The 25,072-nt window shown below is 40.7% G+C and overlaps 1 protein-coding gene across 4 annotated transcripts in view; it reads right to left on the bottom strand.

Moving 5' to 3' along the window:
* The window catches only part of CCDC169 (coiled-coil domain containing 169), a 40,440-nt gene extending 19,280 nt beyond the window's left edge, over positions 1–21,160 (bottom strand). For 3 of the 4 annotated variants that reach the window (XM_074816976.1, XM_074816973.1, XM_074816974.1), the window contains exons 1-4: positions 20,724–20,820; positions 12,850–12,932; positions 12,316–12,426; positions 12,183–12,223 (exon numbers count right to left, since the gene is read on the bottom strand). In XM_074816976.1, coding sequence (XP_074673077.1) covers positions 12,183–12,223; positions 12,316–12,426; positions 12,850–12,932; positions 20,724–20,800 — 312 coding nt within the window. In that variant the 5' untranslated portion in view covers positions 20,801–20,820. Of the gene's footprint in view, positions 1–12,182; positions 12,224–12,315; positions 12,427–12,849; positions 12,933–20,723; positions 20,821–21,066 lie in introns of those variants that run through there. The other variant, XM_074816975.1, reaches the window with a different exon arrangement.
* Between the last annotated feature and the right edge of the window lie 3,912 nt (positions 21,161–25,072).

Raw genomic sequence — 25,072 nt, 5'->3', positions numbered from 1 at the left:
CTTTGTCTGTATAGAGAAATTTTAGGCTTGTGTTTTCCTTTTTCACAGGTGCACAGTGATGGCTCACAGTCAACAAGGGATCAGCTAGAATACTCAGATTCTCCTCTGCATCTATGTCCAGATGATCAGCTCTCAATTCATAACAGAATTTGTTTACTGTTTCCTAAATCCTTCGGTCTACACTATTAAATTTTAATCCCATTTTTAATAATTTAGTCTTCAGTGTCATTCTTTTTCTAAACAACATCCAAATCCCTATTATATTACATAATTTGTATCAGAAAAAATATATCATAATCTATTTCTACTTTATGTGTCAAGGTCATGTATTAAATGTTAAGATTAGTCCTAAACCTAGTCCTGGAAGAACTCCACTTGTACTCTCTCAGCAGCCTCCTTCACTAGTCACCGCTATCATGTTCCATTTGCCAGTTCTACTCCTTTAACAAATCTGCTATTTTTTATTTTTTCCAAATTAATCAGTTGCTTCCCACGTGACATGGTATCTTTATCAGAGGTCACAGTGAGCAAGATTACTATATTTATTGTGACAACAAATCTATTGTCCCATCACAGGATGTCAATGGGTTTGCCCACCACGAGCCACTTTGAATAAACCTGTATTTCAGTCTGGATTCTCAATAATTATTCCTCTCTTTCTCTCTCTTAAAACTAAAAAAACATATTTGCTTTTCCCCAATGCACATAATGCCATCATCCACAGCTTTATTAAAACCACCTGATACCAGATCAGTGATGTAGCAAGCCAGTTCTTTCAGAATCCTAAAGTACAGATTACAAATATTGCTCAGTTTAAGCATATCCAGCTCCTGAGTTTTCCTTAGGATTTGGTTGCTGTCATTTCCTTTTCCAGGCACTTGCTGACATTAGGTATTTCTTCCTTTGTCTTGCATTTTATTATTTCTGCCTTTACTGAAAACTTAAGGCAATATATACATGTTTAATTTAAAAGGAATTAATTCATGATCACTTGATCTGACAGGTTTTTTGACTGACTTTTCTGAAATGTTCTAGATTTTCAAAATCTAAACCAGTATTCCCGCCATTTTATCCTGTATTTTCTGATAAAATGTGCTAACTATCACATCCACTGAGATCTGTGCCTCATCATTATTACTAGCACTTGGTTTTTAGTCTTTACTTACAAGTATCACATATGATACAATTTCTGGAAGTGATATAATATTATATCCAAATTCATCCATCCAAATTTTACATTTATATCTATATTTGACTGTATGCATGGCATTCAGTCTGAGGTGAGGATATCTACATTTGAGTGTCCATATGTGAACTAAGCTCCTACTAAGAGTCACAGTCAATACAATCAATGATGTGCAGCAATTCATTCAGCTGAGCAGCCAAAGAGCTCAACTCAGTTGTCATCTGAGATGCCCTAGAGGGTCCAAGACATTCATGTGTGGCAGATATGACATGTTTTACAGGAGACACATGTCCTTCCGGAGCAGCGGTGGGCTATTCTGCATTGAAACATGTGCAAGTCTCTTTGTTTACACAACTATTTCACTGAAGATGCCTACTCAGATAAATCTAGAAAACAAATCTCTGTACTCAGCTGACTGTATTAATGAGACCTGCACTGCCTGTAGTAGGAATTAAAGACCTAGCCAAGAGGTAGACATCTATATACAGAAAATAAAATATTGGTGTCCTAATATTCAAGTCATATTGTTTCAATATAGATTTTAATATTATTTTCAAATATTATTGGGGCTGAAGTTTGTTTTCCTATCCATCATCAAGATTAATTAATCCAAAGAGGTGATGAAGAAAGAACAAAAAACATTGATGTAAAAGTCTCTCACATCTACTACATAACACATCTATCTCTGTTTCAATCTTTTCTGCCAAGTGCATACCTTTAATACTTGTTATCCCTTCATGTTTTCATTATCAAAGTTATTACATTTCAGGCTAGTCAGGTTCTTCCATTTGTCTGCTTAGGTCCCCTATGTAAAATAAGTATCTGTCTCAGAATTTTTGTTTCTTTTTATTTCTAACTCAGGCATCTCCCTAGTCAGAATAGCTGAATCCTTTCACTTTCTGTACTGATTACCTGATCACTGTTTTAATAATCAGTTATTTCTTCTCATGACCTTAATGCTTTGCTATGCCTTTATTTACCAGATTTTCCTGGTAAACATGGAAAGGAAGATAATGTGACTCTCTCCAAATATTCTTCCCTTCTTTTCCATGGAAATTTAGGGGTTTTTTTCCCTAGTTATCATGCAAACCTCAGATCCAGAAGGCCAGTATCCATATATGGTCTATTTTTCAGAGTTTATGAATGGTTGCTAATGGTGAAAAATCCCAAACCTAATTTAAGCCTTAAGGAATCAATACTGGGTCTGGTCCTGTTTAACATCTTCGTTAATGATCTGGATGATGGGGCAGTGTCCCCTCAGGAGAGTTACAGATAACACCAAACTGGGAGGAGTGGCTGATATGCCAAAGGGTTGTGCTGCCATCCAGAGGGACCTCAACAGGTTGGAAAAATGGATGGGCTGACAGGGACCTCATGAAGTTGAATAAGTCCAAAGCCCTGTACCTTCGGAGGAACAAACTCATGAACTGATATATGCTGGAGGTTGCCCAGCTGGAAAGCAGCATGGTAGAAAGGGACTGGAAGTCCCGGTGGATAACAGATTGAACATCAGTCCACAGTGCGCCCTTGTTGCAAAGAAGCCCAATGTTATCCTGGGCTGCATTAGGCAAAGCACTGACAGCAGGTCAAAGGAGGTGATCCTTCCCCTCTGCTCAGAGCTGGTGAGGCCACATTTGGAATACTATGTCCAGTTCTGGGCTCCCCAATACAAGAGGGACGTGGACATACTGGAGAGAGTTCAATGAACAGCCGCAAGGATGATGACAGGACTGGATCACCTCTCCTGCAAGGAAAGGCTGAAAGAGCTGGCACTGTTCAGACTAGAGAAGACAAGGCTGAGGGGGGATCTTATCCATATATATAATTACCTGGAGGGAAGGTGAAAAGAGGATGGAGCCAGGCTGTTTTCAGTGGTGCCCAGTGACAGGACATGAGACAGTGGGCACAAGCTGAAACACAGGAGGTTCTCTCTGAACATGAGGAATCACTTTTTTACTGTGAGAATGACTGAGCAGTGGAATAGGTTGCCCAGGGAGGTTGTGGAGTCTTCCTCCTTAGAGTGAAAAAAACATCTAGACATGATCCTGGGCAACTGGCTTCAGGTGGTCCTGCTTGAGCAGGGGGGTTCAACAAGACAACCTCCAGCAGAGGACCCTTCTAACCTCAACAATTCTGTGATTCTGTGACCTTCATTTTATTGTTACAACTGTGTCTTTCATCTCTCAGTCAGTACCTTGGTCAGACCAGTTCAGCTTCCACTTTTCTGGGCATCCAGTCAGTCTTGAAAATGCCATTTGTCATTACATGAAAGATTATGTCATTCCTATAAGAGCATTTTCATCTCATGGCCATAACTTATATCTTTGACTCTGGACATCATCAAGCCATTCTATCTTCTGGATGTATAAAGTGATAATCCTACCAATGGTTTCTAATAGATAGCCACCAAACATATACATCTGCCTCAACACCTGCCTGTTTGAAATCTCCAGTCTTCTCCTTTCTAACATCTGCAGATCATTGCATCTTTTATTCTTTTTCATAATTTTCTGTACAACACGTTACTTATTCGGCTCCAAATTTTATTTTTCACAAAAACATTTCTGGCTGTTACTGAGATTTCCCTAGAAATTATTTCCATTAAAGTCAAGATTTTGCAGGAGCATGGCAAAAGACACAGCACCTTTAAAACATGTTGCCAAGAGAGAAGAACCCCTCCCACTGTTCAAAGAAAAAAAAAAGCGATACAGAAGAGTTGTATCTTTCAAGAATGTTTCACACATGACTGAACTGTTATTAACTTTAATCTGTTATAACAGACACACTGGAGACATTAAAAGAATGGGGTTTTTTATGGTTTTATCCTAATTAAAGCAGAAGTACATTGGATGCAGATGAAATCTTTGTCCTAATACAGAAGGTTCCTACAGTCAACATTGGCCAATTCAAGGAGAAAAAGTAAGCTGCAGATTAAAGAGATCTGGCTAAATTCCGCTAGGGTCATGTGCTGTTTCATTATAACATCAGTGTCTGTACAGTATTAAACAAGACAGATAGAGAAGGCCTCAGCACTGTCAAGCTAGTAAACTAGTTTTTTTTGCCTTCTTGACCTGACTGCACATTAAAGATTATAGCCATGTGACAGCATATCTTGTACAACATATTTTTTACCACCTACAACATATTTTGTACCACCACAGTAAGCTTAAATACAGTAAATACAGAAGTTCATGCTGCTCTCCAGATCTGTTCTATGTAAATCCACAGCCCACTATTTATTTCCTCACTAGATTGTCCATCAGTGTTATATAAGACGGCAAGATGTGGTGTTGCAGCTGTTACTCACAACAGAGCAATTTGGTATCTCCTTGGTGATGGTACTCATCTAATTTCTTTGAGTTCTTTCACCTATGAACTAAACTACTTTTAGATCTTTTTTAATTTAATCTTTTCAGAGCGCTGTCTATTTTTTGCTGCCAATGCAGCTGGTCCAGTGCAGATGTCTCGGCAATCATTCAGCTCTGGAGCAAGGATGATATCCAACCACAAGTAAACGGTGCACTACACTGCTTCTGATGAGCAAGCAGACAGAAATAGATCGATAATGTGACTAAAGGATACAGTTACCATCATAATTTGTAATGTACCTATGCTTACAATTCTCCTGTGAAATAAGAAAGTTATAAACTACTCCCAATTTACATATTGGGAAGTGAAGCCCAAAATCAAAAAGGGACTAGAGTCTAAATCGCATTTCAGGCAGAATTTAACACCTTAATGCTAATAAAGCAATGTATGCAATGTGTTTCATTCTTCACATCTGGTTTTGTCGTATAACTTAGGCAGGCATCTGAGCTGTTGCTAGTGTGGTTGCCCATAAGTACAAGCTTAATAAAGCTGTTTAGTTTGTTGCTGAAAGCCTGTATTGAGTCTCAAAGCAAAGCTTCCTGGTTGTCATCTCCCTAATGGGGCACAACCTGAGAAGCATGACAACCACCCATATTACACGAGGAAGGAATCCTCTTCTGTCTAACAGCCTCAAAATTAATGCACATAGAAAGTTAGATGAGTTACATTTTAGTCCTCTGCCACCCTAAGAGCCTGAATTCATAGCATCTCATATCCTGAAAGTGCCCTTGTCATCATACTTAACTAGTGCTGAGATAATTTTTGAAGTTAGGCCATTAACCAGTCAGAAATGCAAAATTTATATGGGTGGAGAAGGAACACGTGAGAAAGGCTGGAAGGCCATGTCTACTTCTGGAAAGCAGGCAGGGTTTCAGACAGAATTCCTGGGTGTTTCTTACCAATTTCCCATTGGTTCTCCATCTCTATTACGCACTCTGTTGTGAATCCCAATCTAGCTGCCTTTCTCCCAGTTAATACCCAGGAAACTTAGGCAGCTAACTCAGCCTTCTGACTTCTGTTTCTGGATCCATGCACCTAATTGATGATGCAGAGCTCTGTGGCAATACTGAAGTTCTCATGGGAATCTAGCAACACAGATGTTCCTACTCAACTAAAAGATCTCTCTAAGACCCCAATCACTATAAAATGCAATGTCAGACACAAGAAAATTTTAAATAGTAACATTTCAAAGCGGTTCTAGAGTCCCACTTTAGCCAGGACTGGTTGTAAGTTACCTCCCACCCTTCCTTTCAAGGAAGTAATTGAAGAACTAGCTGAGACCTTATATATCTGAAGTCTTTAGCTGCTGCACAACAATACAAATCAAGAAGTGAGAAACCCCAGCATATGAACTCAGCCAAATCATTATGGTCTGGATTTGCCTTTCCTGAATTCTGTGGGAAGAAAGCAGAAAGAAACCTCACTGAAACAGAATCAATTCTTGATGCTCATGTTTGTATGATCAGCTTAGTGCTTAATAGGGTAAAGCAACACAAAAGCAAAAGCTCACAGAAAACAGAGCTTAAAGCGTAGAGTAACACAGACTTGTAGCAGTTCTTGGAGCATAGAAGAGCCTCAATACAAAGCAAGGGCCTGTGAGAGCTCAAGAGACCAGAACAAGCCTCCCAGCTATGCAGCACTCCCCCAGAGGGAGAAATTGCCAACAAAACTCCAGGATGAACCAGTAAGATAAATTCTGAAAAAGCTTTTTAGAAGTGCTTTAACTGAATATTCAAATGTTTTTTTAAGTTAGATTTATTACAGTTTCTTCTATTAAGCCTTGAATAGCTGGACAATGTATTCCTGAAAAGGAGACATAAGCTGACTACGGGATTTAACCTGAATTTAAGATCCTTAGTTTTCAATAAGTCGTCCATGTCAAACCACTCTGAGCAAGCTGGTAAACTAAAAGACACATTGAGATTTTAAATGAATACTTTCTTTATGTAACAGAATTTTGCAGGGCTTAGCAAGATTCACTCTCAGAGCAATGATACATTAAGTCTTGTGTCCAGCAGTGACCAAAGCCCAGAGTTTCACAAAGGGAACACCAATTCTCCAGTTCTTCTTTTTTTCACACAATTTCCTTTTCATTCGACTGAAGTTACATATTTGGCTTAACACTTGCCAGAAAATGAAATTATACAGAATGATACTGCAGCTGAATTTTAAGGCCACCCACATAAGTTGCTCTCATTCTGGATTTTTCCTTGCCCTGCTACCAGTGGCAACAGAGGTGAAAATTTCTATCAATTATTTCACAACAGACAAGGTGACAAATCCATGACATCATCAAGATGCTCAAACTTGCCTTCATCAGAGTCCAGCTCATGCAGACTATTGACCCTTAGGGCAATTTGCTTCAGCTCTAATCCTCTTTAACTTTTCTCCATGAGTTAGAACAGAAGCAATATGTGTTAGTCGTATAGAAAAAAAACAACACAAGAAGCCTTTGCAATCCATTCTACATGACATTTTAAATCAAGTGAAGTTTTGTTTAGAAAATAAACTCCCTTCTCTCCAACACTAGGAGCTGACATTCATCAGCTGATTTAGCTGCATCTTTTAACATATCATTTTAAACTCATCAAGGCAAAAAGCAATACCACATCTTTAGTTTTACTGTAACAGAATTTGATTTTAAGCTGGTATCAATAAACTCACTCATCATGTATTACTGAAAAACTGATACATAAAAATTATTTAGCATTTCTACATACAATATGCACTTGATAGATATACACTACATCCTAGAAGGGCTTCAGTGCAGGTGAAGAAAGGCTCCCTGCACTTGTCTAAATGCCAAGTGCCCCCTTGTGGTTAGCAGCATCTTTATAGGCGAAACCAGACCGAGAGTTGAACTACATGAACCCAGCGTGTCCTGTTCGCACCAGACATTGGCAATGCCCAGGGTAAAGAAATCAACCTGGAGACTTGTTGGAATGTTCAGGCTCTTTCAGTGTAATAGGAGTGGGACACTGCTACCCTAAATCCTTATGTCGATGGTCTCCACAGCATTGCTCATAGAGGTTATCTGCTGACCTGGGGAGAAGGAAGTTAAAATTGAGACCACCACTGCTGTGGTTCAGATTAACAGAACAAGTTGTTGCTGACTTTGAAACATTTCATTTAGTATCTCTCCTGGTAGGCCTGAAAAAGGCTGGAGATTGCTTCCTTATACATTTTCTCTGGAAGAGATCTCAGGGTCCCAACCAATTGCTAAGGAATCCTTGAGAACAGCCAGCTAATAATGCCACTTGACTGCAAGATTTTTCCCTGATCGTTTTCTTTGAAATACAAAGTGTATTCTGCCTCTGGGAATACCACAAAGTGATCTGAGTAAAATAATCTGCTGGTTTGTGCAAGGCCACCAGAAGGAACAACTAATACCAACATGACAAGTAAAGGCAGAAATGCAAATCAAAGAGGCCTCTTGGAGGCATCCAAAATACTTGTCTGAGGTCAGATGAAAGGAGTAGGACAGGGAAGTCTGTGAGAAGGCAAGATACAGTTTAGGGCAGTTAGACCAGACTACAGAACTTTCTCCAAAATACTTACAAGTTTCACAAAAAGACAATACCAGACTTCTTCTTTCCATAGATCTACTGGTGACTTAATCCAGCGAGAGCAACAAGGTTCATCTAACAGTGACCTGCTAGGAGAATTGTCAACATTTCCTATGCCATTATAAAGTGCTGATGTTCCCTATAGGCAGTTATCAACACCTACTGAAATACAAAGTCTACATTGCATGTTTTCATAAACCCAAGATTCCCCTCCTGTCATGTTGCCAGTGCTTTCTCCAGTGTGACACTGCCACACATTCTGCTTACAGTTTAAAACTGACAGAAAAAACACTGCGGTGGTTGTGTGAAGGTCTTAGTTCTGTGGTCACTGCTCTCAGAAAGGCAGCTTTGCAAAGCAAGTATCTGGCCCTTAATGTCAGAATTTCCTCAGCTGTGCTGCTGGACATTCCTGAAAATGGTGATTTATCACAGAAACCTTGGTTCCTTGGCTAATCTTAACTAGAGCGTTGCTAAGGCAATGCTATCAGGAGTGTGCTCTTCTGAACTGAATTTGCAGTATGCTTTTCAGTATTTGCATACTAAAGCCGCTATCTAGGGATTCTTTCTTGCAGAAATGTTGAAAGAGAAAGGAATAATTTTCTTTTTCCTTTTATGGGAAATTATGCTTAACAGAGAGCATGTATTTCACCAAAACTCATTTAATGAAAAATGAGAATGCAGCATGTTTAGGAGAGGCAAGTAAAATTCACATCATGTTATACTTTAGAGAGAAGGCATCCTTCTGTAATTATTTCTGAAGTACTATATGACATTTGTATTATTCATTGGGACATAAAGGAAATTACTGACTAAACAGTTTTCACTGTTGGAACTCCCCTGTGTTTGTCACTGTTTAGGTTATTTTTAATCACCCCTCAGTACACAAAAATTATTTTCTAAAACCTGGCTGTAAAATTTGTGTGTTCAAGGTATGGGTTCTGCATTTACTGTCATGTAACACCTAAATTATTTTTCTGAAATGAGAAAAAGGATTATCTCAAGTCAGTGAAAGGACTTCAGAATGATAATTGTATATTTAAATGGTTTAGGGGTGTTTTTAATAGCAAGACATCATTCACAATACAATTCTAAAGCAAAAATAGTGCAAACCATCTGCAACAATTATTGCAATTTATCAACACAGAAAATCCTCTGTGCTTCCTTGTTCATCACTCCAGAATTTGCATTTGTATTCTTCTCCTTCATTCAGGTTTTTATAGCTTGCTGACTGCCAGGGTCCCTGATGACTAATCTTTTTTTATTTTCCCTGTAGTGCTTGATATTGAGAAAATATTTTATGCTACCTATCTCTAAATGGGATGAATTACTCTACGGACATGTTTTTCTCCTTCTGTTGATTATGGTAGGACCTTAAATGACTAGCAGAGTGAGATAAACCTCTTTAGCATCTTTGAGATACCTTCTCTGTTAAATACAGCTGAGATTCCTTAGGAAGTTAAGAATTATTAAAGGTCCTTCTAATAACTCTAACTGCATAAGTCTAACTTCCTTGTGAACATAGGTTAAAAAGACTTGCAAATACTATTTAATTTTCTAAATATGTTGCTCAAAACAAAATCTACTGTCTACAGTTGCCATTATAGAAATTGTATCATCTTGCTGGAAGAATAATTATGCTATCTTTCCACAGAACTTCATATGGAACTGCAAGTTGAAAGCTGAATATCATAGTGTACTTCTGATTTAACACACACACACGATTTTATATATATCCACTCTCAGCATTTTTACTTTGAGCAAACGTAGATAGATGACTGGCTGCAAAGCTATTTGCTTTTTCTCACCCACTCACCACATCTGCTCTTTATTCTCATCTGTGGAAAAGCTAAATATTCCCCCCTATTTCCATGAACAACTCTCAAAAACATAAAAAGGATTTGGATAAACCTATATGCTTAAACACCACAAAATAATCTGTGTATTTTTTTACCAATGTTTTATCTCCTAGAATTTAGAAGAAAAAAAACCCCACAGCTCTGCATTCTCCAAGAGTATCTGTAAAAATACACTGACTCTTCTGATAGCTTCAGTGAAAAAAAACAGCAAAGCCCACAAAATACATCTACTTTCTTCCCCTCTTTCCATCTCCCAAAAATCAAAACAAGGAAAAATGAAACATTTCACTAAATCCCTAAGCACTTTTTTCCCCCCTCTGGCTAGCAAACAGAAGAACTAGGTGTCACTGAGTAAGTCTAGGACTCTCCAAACTGTCTTCTAGACTCCTTCTGGCAGTATGAATCTTTCAGCTGTGCTGACATTCTTTCCTTTATGGGAACAGTAATCAAACCTCTCAGAACCATAGCTCATAGGTGAGGAGGCAAAGCAGTATTTAGTAGGGATTAGAAAAACTGGATTGGTGCAGTCCAGCTGCTGGTAAAGGAGATTATCTCACTGATAATGACTCTTCAAGTGCTTGGCAAGGTGTAATTGGATTGGTTAAGAGAGTACTAGCAACTGGACAGAAATAAACACCTCTGATACTATAAGCATGCATGTCAGTCTGTGATTTACGGGCTGACAGGAATAATATTGTCTGAAGCAGACTCTACTGTAAATTTTCTAGATCAGTGTTCTGTCTTCAAGACTTTTCTTCAAACATAATCCCAATTGTATGTTCAAATCAACTCCATGAAACAGGGAAGTGGGATAGGAAAGATTTTGTTCTCTTTTTAATTAGCTGTTTAAAAAAAAATACCCTGCCAACCTAGAAAACACCATGGTCTTTACGACAGTATTAAAACTGGCAAGAATGTTTACTATCTGAAAACCATGGATCAGATCCAAAAGAGCAGTTAATAATTCACACCCTGTTTACAACAAATAATCATTTCCACTAATAGGTCATGAAATATGAGTGTATTAAGGGATAAAATTTAAAAAAAGAAAACAGATACTTTCTTTGGTGTTCCAAAAATTTACTGTACAATAAGGAATTTTCCTGTAACCATATTATGCAAAATGTTACAGCAACTATTAATCTATGTTATCACAGCTGATACAAAACTGGGAGTAGTGACTGATACACCAGAAGATTGTGTTGTCGTTCAGGGCGGCCTCGATAAACTGGTAAAATAGGCAGAAAGGAATCACATGAAGTTCAGTTCAACAGGGGGAAATGCAAAGTCCTGCCCCTGGGGAGAAATAACAACCCCAGGCACCAGTGGGGGGCCGACTGGCTAGGGAGCAGCTTGGCAGAGAATGACCTTGGGGTCCTGGTGGACAAGATGACCACAAGCCAGCAATGCACTCTTGTTGCAAAAAAGGCCAATGGCTGCCTGGGCTCCATTAGCAAGAACACTGCCAGCAGATTGAGGGAGGTGATCCATCACTTCTCCTTAGCACTGGTGAGGCATAATCAAAGTGCTGGATCCAGTTCTGGACTCCCCAGTACAAGAAAGATACAGACTTCCTGGAGCCAGTCCAGCGCAGGGATATGAAGATGATTAAGAGACTGGAGCATGTGACAGATGAGGAGAGGCTGAGAAAGCTGGGAGTGTTCAGCCTGCAGAAGAAAAGGCCCAGGGGGATCTCGGCAATGCATATAAATACGTGATGGGAGGGAATGAAGAAGAGGAAGCCAGGCACCACTCAGTGGTGCCCAGTGACAGGACAAGAGGCATTGGGCACAAACTGAAACATGCGAAATTCCATCTGATCAGAAGAAAGCACTTTTTTTTACTGTGAGAGTGGCCAAACACTAAATAATCCCATGATTTTGTGATCAAGGTTTAACATTTTTCCATTTAATCATAGAACTCAGCTACTCCATCTCATACGCCTTACTGCACATTCAATCACCTTCACTCAGTTAAAAATTTCACTACATAATTCTTCCCAACATTCAGGTCTTACTTAACGATTTTACTCTATAAATTTATAAGCAACTTCATATCTGAAACAATAAAAAAGTAAGCAGGACTGATTGTTTTGGTTTCTATACCAGGCTGCTGTTATTTTTTGTCATGAAAAAACAAAGATTATACAAGTTCTTCAATTACACTGCAATTTGTTGTTAACCAACCAAATGCCATAGTACTCACCACAGGCATTTGATCAAAGGTGCGAACAATGGACAATTTATCTACAAATAAGCAGAAAATTTGACCCATTGATATCATTTCAACATATAATCACTAATTCTATTGAAAAACAGTTATGAATACCCATTTCCACCTGCTGGATTTCCACGAATAAGCTCCATCCTGCCTTGAAGAACATTAATTTGCCTTTCCAGCTGTTTGTTCAATTCTACTTGTGTCTCATATCTGGTTTTCCATTCATCACCTTAAAAACAAATACAGGGTTATTCTATTCCCCAGATTATTTCATGCCATTTCAAGTAAAAGTTAGCATTTTCTCAATGCTAAGCTGTTCCCACTTTCTTCTGGAGACTGAGAAAGTCTTCAGTTAGCAATCCTCATAATGAGGACCTTTGCATACAAAAAAGTTTGAAAATATAAATCAAGGGAATTTTTCACTGAGCTTACTGTGGCCAGAATATTAGCCAACTCTATGAATTCATGTTATCTATAGTTCCATCAATAATTTACCAAAAAAGCTAACATGGCAGCACGTAGCATTCCTTAATTTCACATTTCCAGCATCATAAATTTCTAAATAAAAGTTTGTATCTCTGTAGGGCCTACCCAAAAGAATTAATTTTCTGTGTTTCCTAATCAATTAGCAAGACTGTTGTAATTCACTTACCTTCATCTTCAACACTGCTAAGTCTTTTCTCCAGTTCTGTTACAGTGGTTCTCAGTTCAAGTATTGAGTTTTCAAGCATTTGCCTGTGGTATTTAGAGAAGTCAATAAATTGGCTATTGCATTAATCCTATTATTAAAATGAAAAAGAATAAATTGAATATATTTTCAAATGAAGCATTTATTGGTCTTTCCATGTAATTACACCATCTTGCCCATGTCTTTTTAAAGTATTTTTCTTTATGGATACTACAGTGCCTTAAAAACAAATGAAGCATTTCTAGTTTGTGAATAAAATTACCTCCATAAAAAAACAAGACCAACTTTTCCTAAAATTTAATAACTGTGTAACAGATCATCAGAATTAAACAAATGTAGAGAAGACACTGGCCTTAATTTTTAATTCAAAAGAAGATATCCAAGGAATATGTTTTCTGAAAAAAGAATATGCCTGAGAGATGTGCTATTTGAAATTCTGAATTAATTCTTCATTTTGACTCACTGCTCAATGATTAATAATCATCTTCTAAATTGTACCCATAACAAAACCAACCAAAGCATACCATGTATTATGATTATCAGAAAAGAAAGCCAGTGATTAAAGATGAGCGTTACGAAAAAAAAAAAAATGGGCACTAAAGCCACCATTTTTTTTCAGTACCTTAAAGTTAATCTTGTGGGAAAATATATTTTTGCCCATTGATTACCTCTGTATACTGGTCAGGCAGCCAGACAGCTGACAAGTACCACAGAAACTGGGCTCTTTCTGCCTTGGAAGGTATGACCAGAAGCAGAAGCTAGCAGAGGACTTTGATGAGAGCACAACCCAGCTGCATGAACCAGACAACTTGCTGAATGACTCTCATCCTTGTAAGTGGTAAGCTGACAGTTTAGTGTGCTACAATGAATCTTATGATCTTGACCATGCCAAGAGGAAATTACTGTTAACTAAATTATTGATCATATTTGTGCCAAGAGCCCGGTTCTTTTCAGAGATGTCTATGGAGAAATGTTCCTGCCTGTGAGATCTCAGGAAGTCAGCCCACATCAGCATAGGTGCAAGCAAAACACAGTACAACACAGTGCAAGCACAGTTTGTGGTTTTGTCCTTTACAGTTAAGTCTGAAAGGCCAAGATTTCAAAAAAAACCAATGGTTCTTGGGTGCCTCCACTTTTCAGTGCCCAAATTGAGATATTTAAAAAGAACTGACAACACAACTCTGCAAATAAGGCCCTTTGGAAAATGCTTTACAGTACCAATATGACAATAGATATCTTTTAAATCTTAGGCTAGTTCATTAAAACATGCAAGAGAGAAAATTATTGTGCTGTCCTGTTGTCTGGGTTTTTTTTTAAAGGGGACCTTCCATGTCAACATGAATCTTCTCTTTCTGAGCATGTTCATAATGAGGAGTGTCCTTCAAGAGATAGTTAATTAGCCCACGAGAAATCAAAACTCTGATGATAGAACTGATTACTGAGAAATGGTATCACTTGTTGCACTCCTGATGTTCACATTCAATTGGTGACATTTATTTTCCATAGCTTGAAACATCAGATTTCAACTGCAAGCTGCAGAAGCAAACCAACCAATCTTAAGAAACAGAAGAGGTATGCCTGGAATAAGGAGGGCTGAAGAGCTGAAATAGCAAAGAAATGTAAAGAAGAGTAATTTAAGGTAATTCAAGTAAGTTTTCAGTGCAAGAAACACACTGGAGCACAGTAAGACAGATATCTTGAACGGCAGGGGAGAGCTGGGTCTTCCAACGCTTTTTGTCCCTACGAATGTTAAATTAGAGAGGGGGGGCATAGGAAAGAAATCATGAACGTACTGGTAACTTGCTGGAGACAAAAAGGACGTGTTGAAAGCCTCAGCAAAAGATAGGCATGAAACACGTGAGTCAAAGCTTAGATGCAAGAAAGGAAACCTGATTGCTGCTGCCTGTTTGCTCCCACTCCAAATGAAAGAAGCAGATGGCTAGGAAGAAGACAAAATCTTACTACGTTGCTGGTGTCATTCCAATACAAATAGATAAGGTTTCTGTAAAGTAGATTTCTATCAACCTCTCAGTGCTTGGAAAAGAAAATTATGATGACAGTGAGTGCTAAAATGGGGTTTTTGGAAGGAAATAACACTGAAAATTAGACACAGTCAAAGGTGTAACTAGAGCTGGGCTGCATCAAAATGAAATTGTTTTCCTTTTCAAAGAAACCCTATACTTGGTGCTTAGATGGATGCGGAGGGATAACACAGGAAGAATGAGTTCTTTAAATCCAGTGTTTTCAGGTTTTAATTTATGTTACCATTCCTAGACTATACAACATTTCTTACATTAGATTTTATTATTCTTTCTGCACCATTAGCAAAACTGCCAGCCAACTTCCAATTATATTTTGTCCTGATGAAAATGTGTACAGAAATGATAAATTGTCAGGTGTCAGACTGTAATTGCTACCCTGACAGAGAGTCTTATTTTCATTTGGCAACTGAAAACAGTTTTTTTAAAAATCTAATTATTATTAAACATTTAATACTCCAATAGCACCCAGAAAGTAGCCAGGGTGGAACCTCTCTATTTTAGTCAGTGTATATGCAGTAAATTACAGTCCCTGCCCTGATAGAGAAGGGATGTAGCAATAAATCACTTTGGCTAACTTGGTAAATACTTCAGCTTCTTAATGTATTGGAGTATTTTGCATTTCTGGAGTTACATCTAATTGTGATAGGAAGTGATGGTCACGCCATGTATCTGTTGCTGTGAATTTAATGCAGCTGTGTATAGGTGCCTGACCAGAGCCTTGGTCTGTACTTAGAGAGATTGTGGCGTGACTTAACCTGCAACCTCACAGGGTTAAACATAATCAAGACACATTCAAGGCCTATGAATCTCTGCCATGTCAATGGACAATTTATAGTCATCACAAAAGAAAGCCCAAAAATTCTGGAAGCTCACGTTTAAGTCATCAGGGGAACTTAACTACATCCTTGCATACTAAGCATAACAAGAAAGCTCTTGTGAAGGAAAAAAAAGCACAGTTCAGATAAGAAGGTTGTGATTGAAATGACAAAAGAAAAAAATTGCTAAGTATGCCTTGGCGGGCAAGGCATGCACCATGTACTTACAATGGTGGAAGCAACCACCGGATGGCTGGAAACATATCCGATGCCCCATGCCACTGCCTGGAACACTATCCTGAGCCTTGAAAAGCAAGTCTTAAGGTGACATGGTACCCCAGAACGAATTGAGTCAGACAATGAGACTCATTTCTGAAACAACCTCATAGACACCTGGGCCAAAGAGCATGGCATTGAGTGGACATATTGCATCCCCTGTTGTGCACCAGCCTCGAGGAAAATGGAATGATACAATGGACTGCTGAAGACTACACTGAGAGCAATGAGGGGTGGAACCTTCAAACATTGGGATACACATTTAGCAAAAGCCACCGTGTGAGTGAACACTAGATCTGCCAATTGGGCTGGCCCTGCCCAATCAAAACTTCCACGTACTGTAGAAGGGGATAAAGTCCCTGTAGTACACATAAAATATATGTTGAGGAAGACAGTCTGGGTTATTCCTGCCTCAGGCAAAGGCAAATGCATTCATGGGATGGCTTTTGCTCAAGGACCTGGGTGCACTTGGTGGGTGATGCGGGAGGATGGGGAAGTCTGATGTGTGCCTCAAGGGGATTTGATTTTGGGTGAGAAAAGACACTGAATTAAATGGTATGATGCTAATTGCTATATAACACTATATATCATCACTTCTGTGGTGGCTGCATGCCATATCAAGGGTATTACAGTAAAATCACCCAGATTAATGAAGAATTACAGTAAAATCACCCAGATTAATGAAGAATTAACTTTGATGCAACAAGCAAAGTGCAGTGATGATAGAACAAGACAAGCGCAGCAGTGATGGAACCAGAACCGGCTTCAGCATGCAACACCACACACCATCTTTCCTGCTCTGAAAGACTGTTATGACAGATGGAGCCCAAAGTCATGAACTAAATGAACTCAATGGACATTTATAGGGATGGCCCATCAACTAAGGGAATGATATCTGTGTGTGTATATATCAAGAGACAGGAAAAGTGGTGGTGGATGTATTGGAAGTGTGGGACCCAGGCATGATGTAAATGGTATAGAATAAGGGGTGGATATTGTCCTGGTTTTGGATGGAATGGAGTTAATTTTCTTCTTAGCACCTGGTACAGTGCTGTGTTTTGGATTTAGAATGAGAATAATGTTGATAACACACTGATGTTTTAGTTGTTGTTAAGTAGTGCATATCCTAAGTCAAGGATTTTTCAATTTCCCATGCTCTGCCAGCAAGGAGATGTACAAGAATCTGGGAAGGAGCATGGCCAGGACAGCTGACCCAAACTAGCCAAAGGGATATTCCATACCATAGGATGTCATGCTCAATACATAAACCGGGGAGAGTTGGCTGGGAGGAGCTGATCGCTGCTTGGGGATTGTCTGGGCATTGGTCAGTGGGTGGTGAGAAACTGCATTGTGCATCACTTCTCTTTCTTGGGTTTAATTTCTCTCTTTTTTTGTAATCTTCCTTTTCATTACTATTATTATTATAATAATATTTGATTTCAATTATTAAACTGTACTTATCTCAATCCACGAATTTTACTTTTTCTGACTCTCCTCCCCATCCTACCAGAGCGGTAAGGAGTGACCGAGTGGCTGCGTGGTGCTTAGTTGCCAGCTGGGGTTAAACCACGACACTTTTTAAGACAGTGTACAGCTGTTATTTCACTTGAAAGTGACAGCCATTTAGGATGAAAGCCATTTTCCTGCACATTTTGCTATCCATATCTGGATATGTGGTACATGTATCAGGCAAAAGGCTGCTTGAAGCCGTTTTCTATAGTGGAGAGAGAAACCAGTGAAACATTACAGAAGAAGCTCAAGGCAAATCATTAGTTATACGGCATCAGCTCTATAACATGGCAGATCTTTACTGATTCCTGTAGAAGACAAAATATATAGATGCCTTTAGAACCTATGAACAAAGCAGAAACAATACTGCGCAGTGCGAAAGGCACCACAGGGAAGAGCATAAACAGTACTGAAAGACTTTTGAGACTTGCAGTCAGCAGTATGTGAGGAAAATGCTGCAGCTTTCCTTGCTGGGAAAGCCACAGAAGCTGAAATCTCATAAGCTGAATTAACACAAAACTCCATCAACATAGCTGACATGCATAAATATATGGCTTTAAGACCTCTTTGGCTATTAAGAAGTATACTGCAGTATTACATGCCTTCTCTCTCTCTCAGAAACATTTGCTATGACATTTCCTAATCAAAACCTGTACTGAATCTTGATTACAGTAATTTGGAGTCACAGTTAAGCTGACTTTCATTAAAGCTTTTGAAAGATTTCACAGTACTACATCCACAATCATTGAGAATCAGCAGGTACTTTAGCTACAGACCCCTTATGGACATGGATGATTCAATCTACCCTTCAAAGTAAAAACCTCTTCATGAGTGTTAAATGAGAGTGGTAGGTGGGCTGTTAGCAAACTGCCCTACTGGCACAATAACCAAATAAGTAAAGTAAAAAGACAAGGGTGAGATGGCTGTGAAGGAATGCAGCCATCTATCTGCAAGCCAGTCATCCTCAACTTGCTTTATACCCAATGGAGAGAAACAGGCACCTCCCAGGGTGTGAGTCATCTCAGGCTAGAACAGCCAGCCAAAGTAGGTCAGATGAGTCACACCTTCAAAGAGCCCTTCTGTATTCATTGACTACACATGCCACTGATTTACATGTAGATGTCTAACGAGCCTGGTCATTATCAGTTAGGTTGAATAAATAACTTCTGTGAAATCGACAATAATGGTATAGTCTATTTGTACAGACAAGATACACACGGGAAACAGGTGCAGAATTCACCTGGAGCTGCAAGTCTTTTACTGTCATGCCATCAAAATAAAGGTTTTCATTAAATATATATTTTCCTTTCATCATCAAATAAGTCACCACTTCACAATGTGTGCTGGGCTTTGGGCCCAGACTTGCATAAGATTCTCAGGGCTATTAGCAAGAACTTAAGGTGCACAAAGAATCTAGGTTTTTACTAATTAAAAAAAAAAATCGGGGCAGTGAAACAAAGCAACTAACATTCTGCTTTTTACCTGAATACCTGTAATACCAGGACTGTGTGCTAGGTAAAAGAATTGGTGTATGCAGAGGATAATTGATATATTACACTGACACGCTACTGTTCAAGAGACTTAGTAACTTTTACTTACACATTGGTGCAAGCTCCTTTTTATGCCATTCTGAACACAGAAGCTGCCTATTTTGTCTCTGTTAATTTTGGCTTCCCCCTTTCCATTAGTGAATAAACATTTTATAAAGTCTACAATTGCAGGACTAGTTTGAAGAGAATCTGCAGCCCAGACACAGAAAGAAACACTGTTCAGGGGAAAAATCAGTATGGAATACAATGTTTAAAAATAGTATGGAAATGTAATTATTAAGGGTTCAACTTAAGGCAGCACAGGAGCTTCTGACATTTTCTAACTTTTAATTTATTAACATTCAAAAGGCAATCATATTCTTTAACACAGGGAAAAATGTGTAACTTCCTAAGCAAATTGGGAAAAAACCCCTACCTAGAATCCCACCACTGCACGAGCATCAACAATCATCAGAGCACTGAAACATTTGCTGCTTAAGCAAGGGGACTAACTGATAGCGCTAACAAGTTCTCATGTTTTCTGCAAACTGCTCTAGAGATAATGTACCTTCCCTGTAGGTTTCTGTTATTTACTGATAGCAGAGTAAGAGCGAAATCCAGCTTTCCAGTTTTATTCAACATCGTGGAAAGGTGTGTTTAAAGAGCACCTCATTATCCATTTGATTCTTCCCACAAACAGTCACACACCCACGTAAGGTCTTTTCTGTTCTTACCCCATCGTGGCTTCCAGTCCCTGTGTACTGGTTTTGGCCCAGTGGTTTTGGCTCAGTTACTTTTCTTCACAGCAGCTCATATGGTGCTGTTCTGGATTTGTAATGAAAACAGTGTTGATAATACACTGATGTTTAGCTATTGCTGAGCAGTGCTTATACAGTAGAAAGGCCTTTTCTGCTTCCCACACTGCCCTGCCAGCAAGCAGGCTCGGGATGCACAAGTTGGGAGGGGACACGGCTGACCCCAACTGCCCAAAGGGATATTCCATACCATGGAATGTCATCTTCAGAAATAAAAACTGGGAGGGTGAGGTTTGCTGGGGCTGCCTTGCTTGGGGATTGGCACTGGTCAGCTGATGGTGAAAAACTTGGGTTTCTTGCATTCCTTGCTTTTCTTGGGGTTTTGTGTTTCCTTTTTTTCTTTTTACTGCCTGAACTGTCTTTGTTTCAACCCACAGATTTTCTCACTTTTAACCTTCTGATTCTCTCCCCCATCCCACTGGGAAGGGAGTATGTGAGTGGCTCTGTAGTCTTTAGTGGCTTACTGCAGTTAAACCTCGACACCCTGTCCTATCTTCCTTGCCTGTTCAGAAAATTATTTATCCCACCTCTTCAGGCTCGTTGTGCCAGTCCCAGCCCTTCGGCCAGCTGTTCCTACTGCCCACCGCGCCCTCTGCCCCACGCCACCTCACCAATCCCAACCGAGCTCCCGGCACAGCCGAGCCGAGCTGTGGGATCTCCCGGGCACCCACGGCCTCCCCGGCCGCTCCCCACCCACCGCATCAGCCGCAGCACCCGCCCAAGGCCACAGCCGCCATTTTGCCGCAGGGAGGCGGCAGGAGCCCCGGGCAGGGCAGTCCTGCGGCACGGCTGCCCGGAGCCGCCGGCCGCTGCGGTGCCCGGCCGCAGCCCCGTCCCCCGCCGGGCACTCACTTCTTCCGCCTCTCCCGCCCCAGCTCCAGCCCCAGGCGGTCGGGATCCGCCGCCCGGCGGCCGCCGTCTTCCCCCATGGCGCCGCCGGCCCCCGCCCCGCGCGCAGCCCCGGCGCCGGTGGCCGTTGCGCGGGGTAACGGGCGCCCGGCGGAGGCCTGAGGGAGCGGCGCGGCCCGGCCGCCCTCCCGCGGCGGCGGTGTGGCCAGAGGCGGGCGGTGGTCCCGGGCCGCGGCCCGGTCACCTCTCGGGGCGGGTGACCCCAGTGTCCGTAGCCGCCGTGGCACTCCCGCTGCTCGGGGCAGGCGGGGGCCGGCGCAAACGCCCGCCTGGCAACCGGCATCACCTTGTCCTCCTGTGGCCGTTGCCGTTCAACCTGCCCGCGTTTGTAGCAGCTCTCGTCCGTCGCTGTTAACTGCCTCTCGTTCGATGGGTTTTTCCTTCCCTCTGTCCAGGGAAATCCCCACCATGTGGCTGGAGCAGCACCAGAAATTAATGGGACAAACAATACAGTTTTGGCCCAATTAAAGAGTTTCGACCGTGTAGGATGAACTGTTGCTGTGCCAAGTTTTTCATGACCTGGGAAACACAAATATGTGCAGATTTTTTTTTAAACACTGCTTTTGGATGGAAAGTAGCACGGTTTTAAATAAATGCTTTGACCCACATGCGAAGGCAGGCACAGCACTGCGAGGCCTGGTCTTAAAAGAGTGCCTAGCCTGTATTTTATCACCCTTGATAATTGTGATCTGTGCTGTGCATAAACTAGTTTGCAAGAACCTAACTTGAGACAGGACAGAAGAGTTTAGAATAATGGATCTTAATCATCACTGATCAAGTCAATGGAGTCAATTAGTCAATCTAAACTAATATTTTAATTGTCTTGCAATGGTCTGGATTCATGCTTTGAAATTGCATTTTTCAAACAAGGGATTTCATCTGGGTTCATGGCTTTCTCAAGGTAAAGCTTTATGGGGTGGATTGCATTAATCTAACAGCTTAATGCCACAAGAGTGGCATTGCTGTCAGGTTCTCCCTGTTACCTTCTCTGTCTGCTTCAGTGCCAGCTCTGACATTCAGGTAACTCCCCAACAAGCCAGTACAGCTCATGAAACCTAGAAAACTTACATCAGGAAAAATGTTTAATGTTTGCAGTTTCTGTTGATGAGTGAGCTGACATGGTTCACCAGCTGCTCAGAAAAGCACCAGAGTTGATAAGAGGGACAAACTGGGAAGGATTAGTGTGCTCTTAGATCAACTCACGATTTCATGGGCCCTAGTGCTCACTAGAGGAACTAGCAGTTCACTTTCTCAGGAAGGAGATAGACTGTAATTTTGCTTTACTGGTATACTGTGAAAAAACAAAGGGTGTAGTTTCTCAGTTCAAGGAATTCCACTGCATGAGTAGCAAGCCAAATGCAATAGCCCTACAGCTTGTTGGGTAACAGAGGCATTGCTTTCAAAGATTAAAACAGGAGTTATGTATTAGCATTACTTTAACATAGCATAAATCAGCATTGCCATCCAAAAGTCAGTCCTGAAATCTTGTGAATTTTAGTCCTAAAGTGGTAGTGTGTGACACTGAATGGGCCAGTCCAACACCTTACTGATACTGCAACAGCAGGGTCACTGATCCGGCAGGATCTAGTGTCTGGGGGTAAAACAGAAGGATGGAGAGTGAGAAGCTTGATCATAAGAAGTCGTCATTTTAATTTTGTTTGGTGATACATATTAGAGCAGGAGGTGATTTTTGACAGTCTCAAGTTATAACTGATTCTATCATCTAATCAGTGAATTACCACTTGAGGTGTGGTTCGAATTAAAAATTATCTGAAATACTTTAATCAAGAAGCAACTTTAGAAGAGTGCTGCAGTGTAACTGCATTTAAATTTAGCTGCTCATTTTGCCTTCAGGATTTACTGAATGCTACCTTTTTATGATACATATTGAAAACACATTCCATACCAAACCAATAATTTAAGTAATGACTTGGAGCTAGGTTAGCATTCATAACTGAGTGTGCTGAATCTTAACAGCAAAGGTGTTAATCAGTAACCATTTTTCTTGTTACTAGTTTTTGTGAAGAACTGCTTCAAGATTAATTTAACCAGCCTTCCGAATAGTTCTCAACTGGAGGGCACATTTAGAGAACTTAGAAAGATCCCTGGAATCACAAGGAAGTCTGAGAACAGAATGCACAGAGTAACTGAGGGCTGTATCCCGGCCACAGTGTACTCTGCCCCAGGAGACTTTTCTTTGACCTCCTCTCCAGGATACTTTCAGGTCCCAGCCTCAACTCCGGGATTACTAGGTAAACTAAGTAGGTAAGCTCTCAGGAACTAGGTCACAGTGCATATAAGGATGAGCCCAGGCCACACGGGTTGGGTTGGCACAGGACAGCTGGTATAACTGCGTGCTTTGCCACATGGTTTGGGAACTGGAGTGGGAGAAGAGTGAAAGTGTTTTGTGGACTGAGGTCTTGTGTGAGTGTGTAAAACTTCAAAACATCACTATTTTTAACAATCACAGCAGTAACATAGCTACACTTGCAATACATGAGATTTTTCCTCCATTTCTTTATACCAAATAAATCAGTTAAAATTAGATATATGGATACCTATAAAGGTACTTTCATTGTTATAAGGCTTTTAATGTTATTTTTGAGATGGAAATTTTTAGTAAGAAAACTTAGGAAACTTGATCACAACACAATGTGGTTTGAAAACAGAATTTTATACTTAAATACGTATCTTTGGATTATGTGAATTCAATAAACAGTTGCTTAAAAGCAAGGTAGACCTGTTGCTGAAGACAAACATTTGGATTATGACATAAATTAATTTTTACAAAGTAGTTATTTCTGTGGCACCAGTAACTAGGGTATGATGACTGGCTGTGTGTACAAGGGGAAACTGGTGGATGTTGTGTATTTTGACTTTACCAAGGATTTTGATGTAGTGTCCCATAGTACCTTTATAGCCGAATTGGTGAGTTATTGATTGGGTAACTGAGAAATAAAGTTGCTGGAAAATTGGCTGGGCCATCAGGCTTAAAGTGTGGCGATCCGCAGTATGACTGCTTGACTCTGGGCTCAATACCTGAGCTGATACTCTTAATTCTTTATTAACATCCTGACAGACTGAGCGCACTCTCAGCAAGTTTGCTGATGATGCTGAATTGTGGGGGAGCGGTCACTATGCAGGAGGGCGGGGTTGCCATTCAGAGTGGGGTATACAGCCTGGAGAAACAGGCTGCTGAAAGGAACCTAATGAAATTCAACAAAAAGCAAATGAGTCCGGCATTTGGGGTGGGAAAAGCCCATGGATAAGTACAGGCTGGGGGTAGTAACTAGAATGCAACTTTACAGGAAAAGGCACAGGGGTCCCCAGTGAACAAGCTGACCACGAGCCACAATGCACCCTGCAGCAAACAAGGCCAACAGCCTCCTGGGCTGCGTTAGCAAGAGCATAGCCAGGAGGTTGAAGGAGGTGGTTCTTCCACTCCATTCAGCTCCCGTGGGACCACATGCTGGAGTGCTGCAGCTTTGGGCTCCCACACAAATCCTAAGGGCTGCCTTAGGTCAGGGGCTGGCACACGTGGCCTATGTTCAGTGTGGAAAAGAGAAGGCATAAGGAGATAGTGCTGTCAACAGCTACATAAGAGGAGGGTGTAGAGGAGACAGAGAAGCCAGAGTTTTCACCAGTATGCACTACGGAAGGATAAGCAGCAATGCACCCGAGTGCATATAAAAATTTTTGGCCCAGTATAAGGGAGAAATATTTAACTTTACCAGACTTAAACTTGGCAAAGGTTGCCCAGAGAGACTGTAATCTCCATCCTTGCAGATAATCAAAACATGAGCAGAATTAGTGCAGAGCACTGTGCTCCAGCTGGACCTGTTTTGAGAAGGAGGGTGGGATACAGACCTCTGTAGTCTGGGACCTCTGGAGGTCCCTTCCAACCTACACCATTCTGTAGTGAGCTGGTGTCCTGGTTTCAGCTGGGTTAGAGTTAATTTTCTTCCTAGTAGCTGGTATAGTGCTGTGTTTTGGATTTAGGATGAGCATCACGTTCACAACACACCAATGTTTTAGCTGTTGCTGAGCAGTGCTTACACTAAGTCAAGGACTTTTCAGCTTCTCGTGCTGCCCTGCCAATGAGGCTGCTGGGGGCACAAGAACTTGGGAGGGGACACAGCAAGGACAGCTGACCCCACCTGACCAAAGGGATATTCCAGACCATATGACATAGTGCTCAGCGTATCAACTGGGTGGAAACCTGCTCAGGCACTGGCTGGGCATCGGTCCATTGGTGGTGAGCAATTGTTTTTCATTTGCATCACTTGTTTTTC

This window comes from Strix aluco, chromosome 2 (assembly GCF_031877795.1).
Source record: "Strix aluco isolate bStrAlu1 chromosome 2, bStrAlu1.hap1, whole genome shotgun sequence".
Classification (NCBI taxonomy): Eukaryota; Metazoa; Chordata; class Aves; order Strigiformes; family Strigidae; genus Strix; species Strix aluco.
The sequence above is the reverse complement of the archived record's forward strand: the minus strand, read 5'-3'. Positions and strand labels throughout refer to the sequence as shown.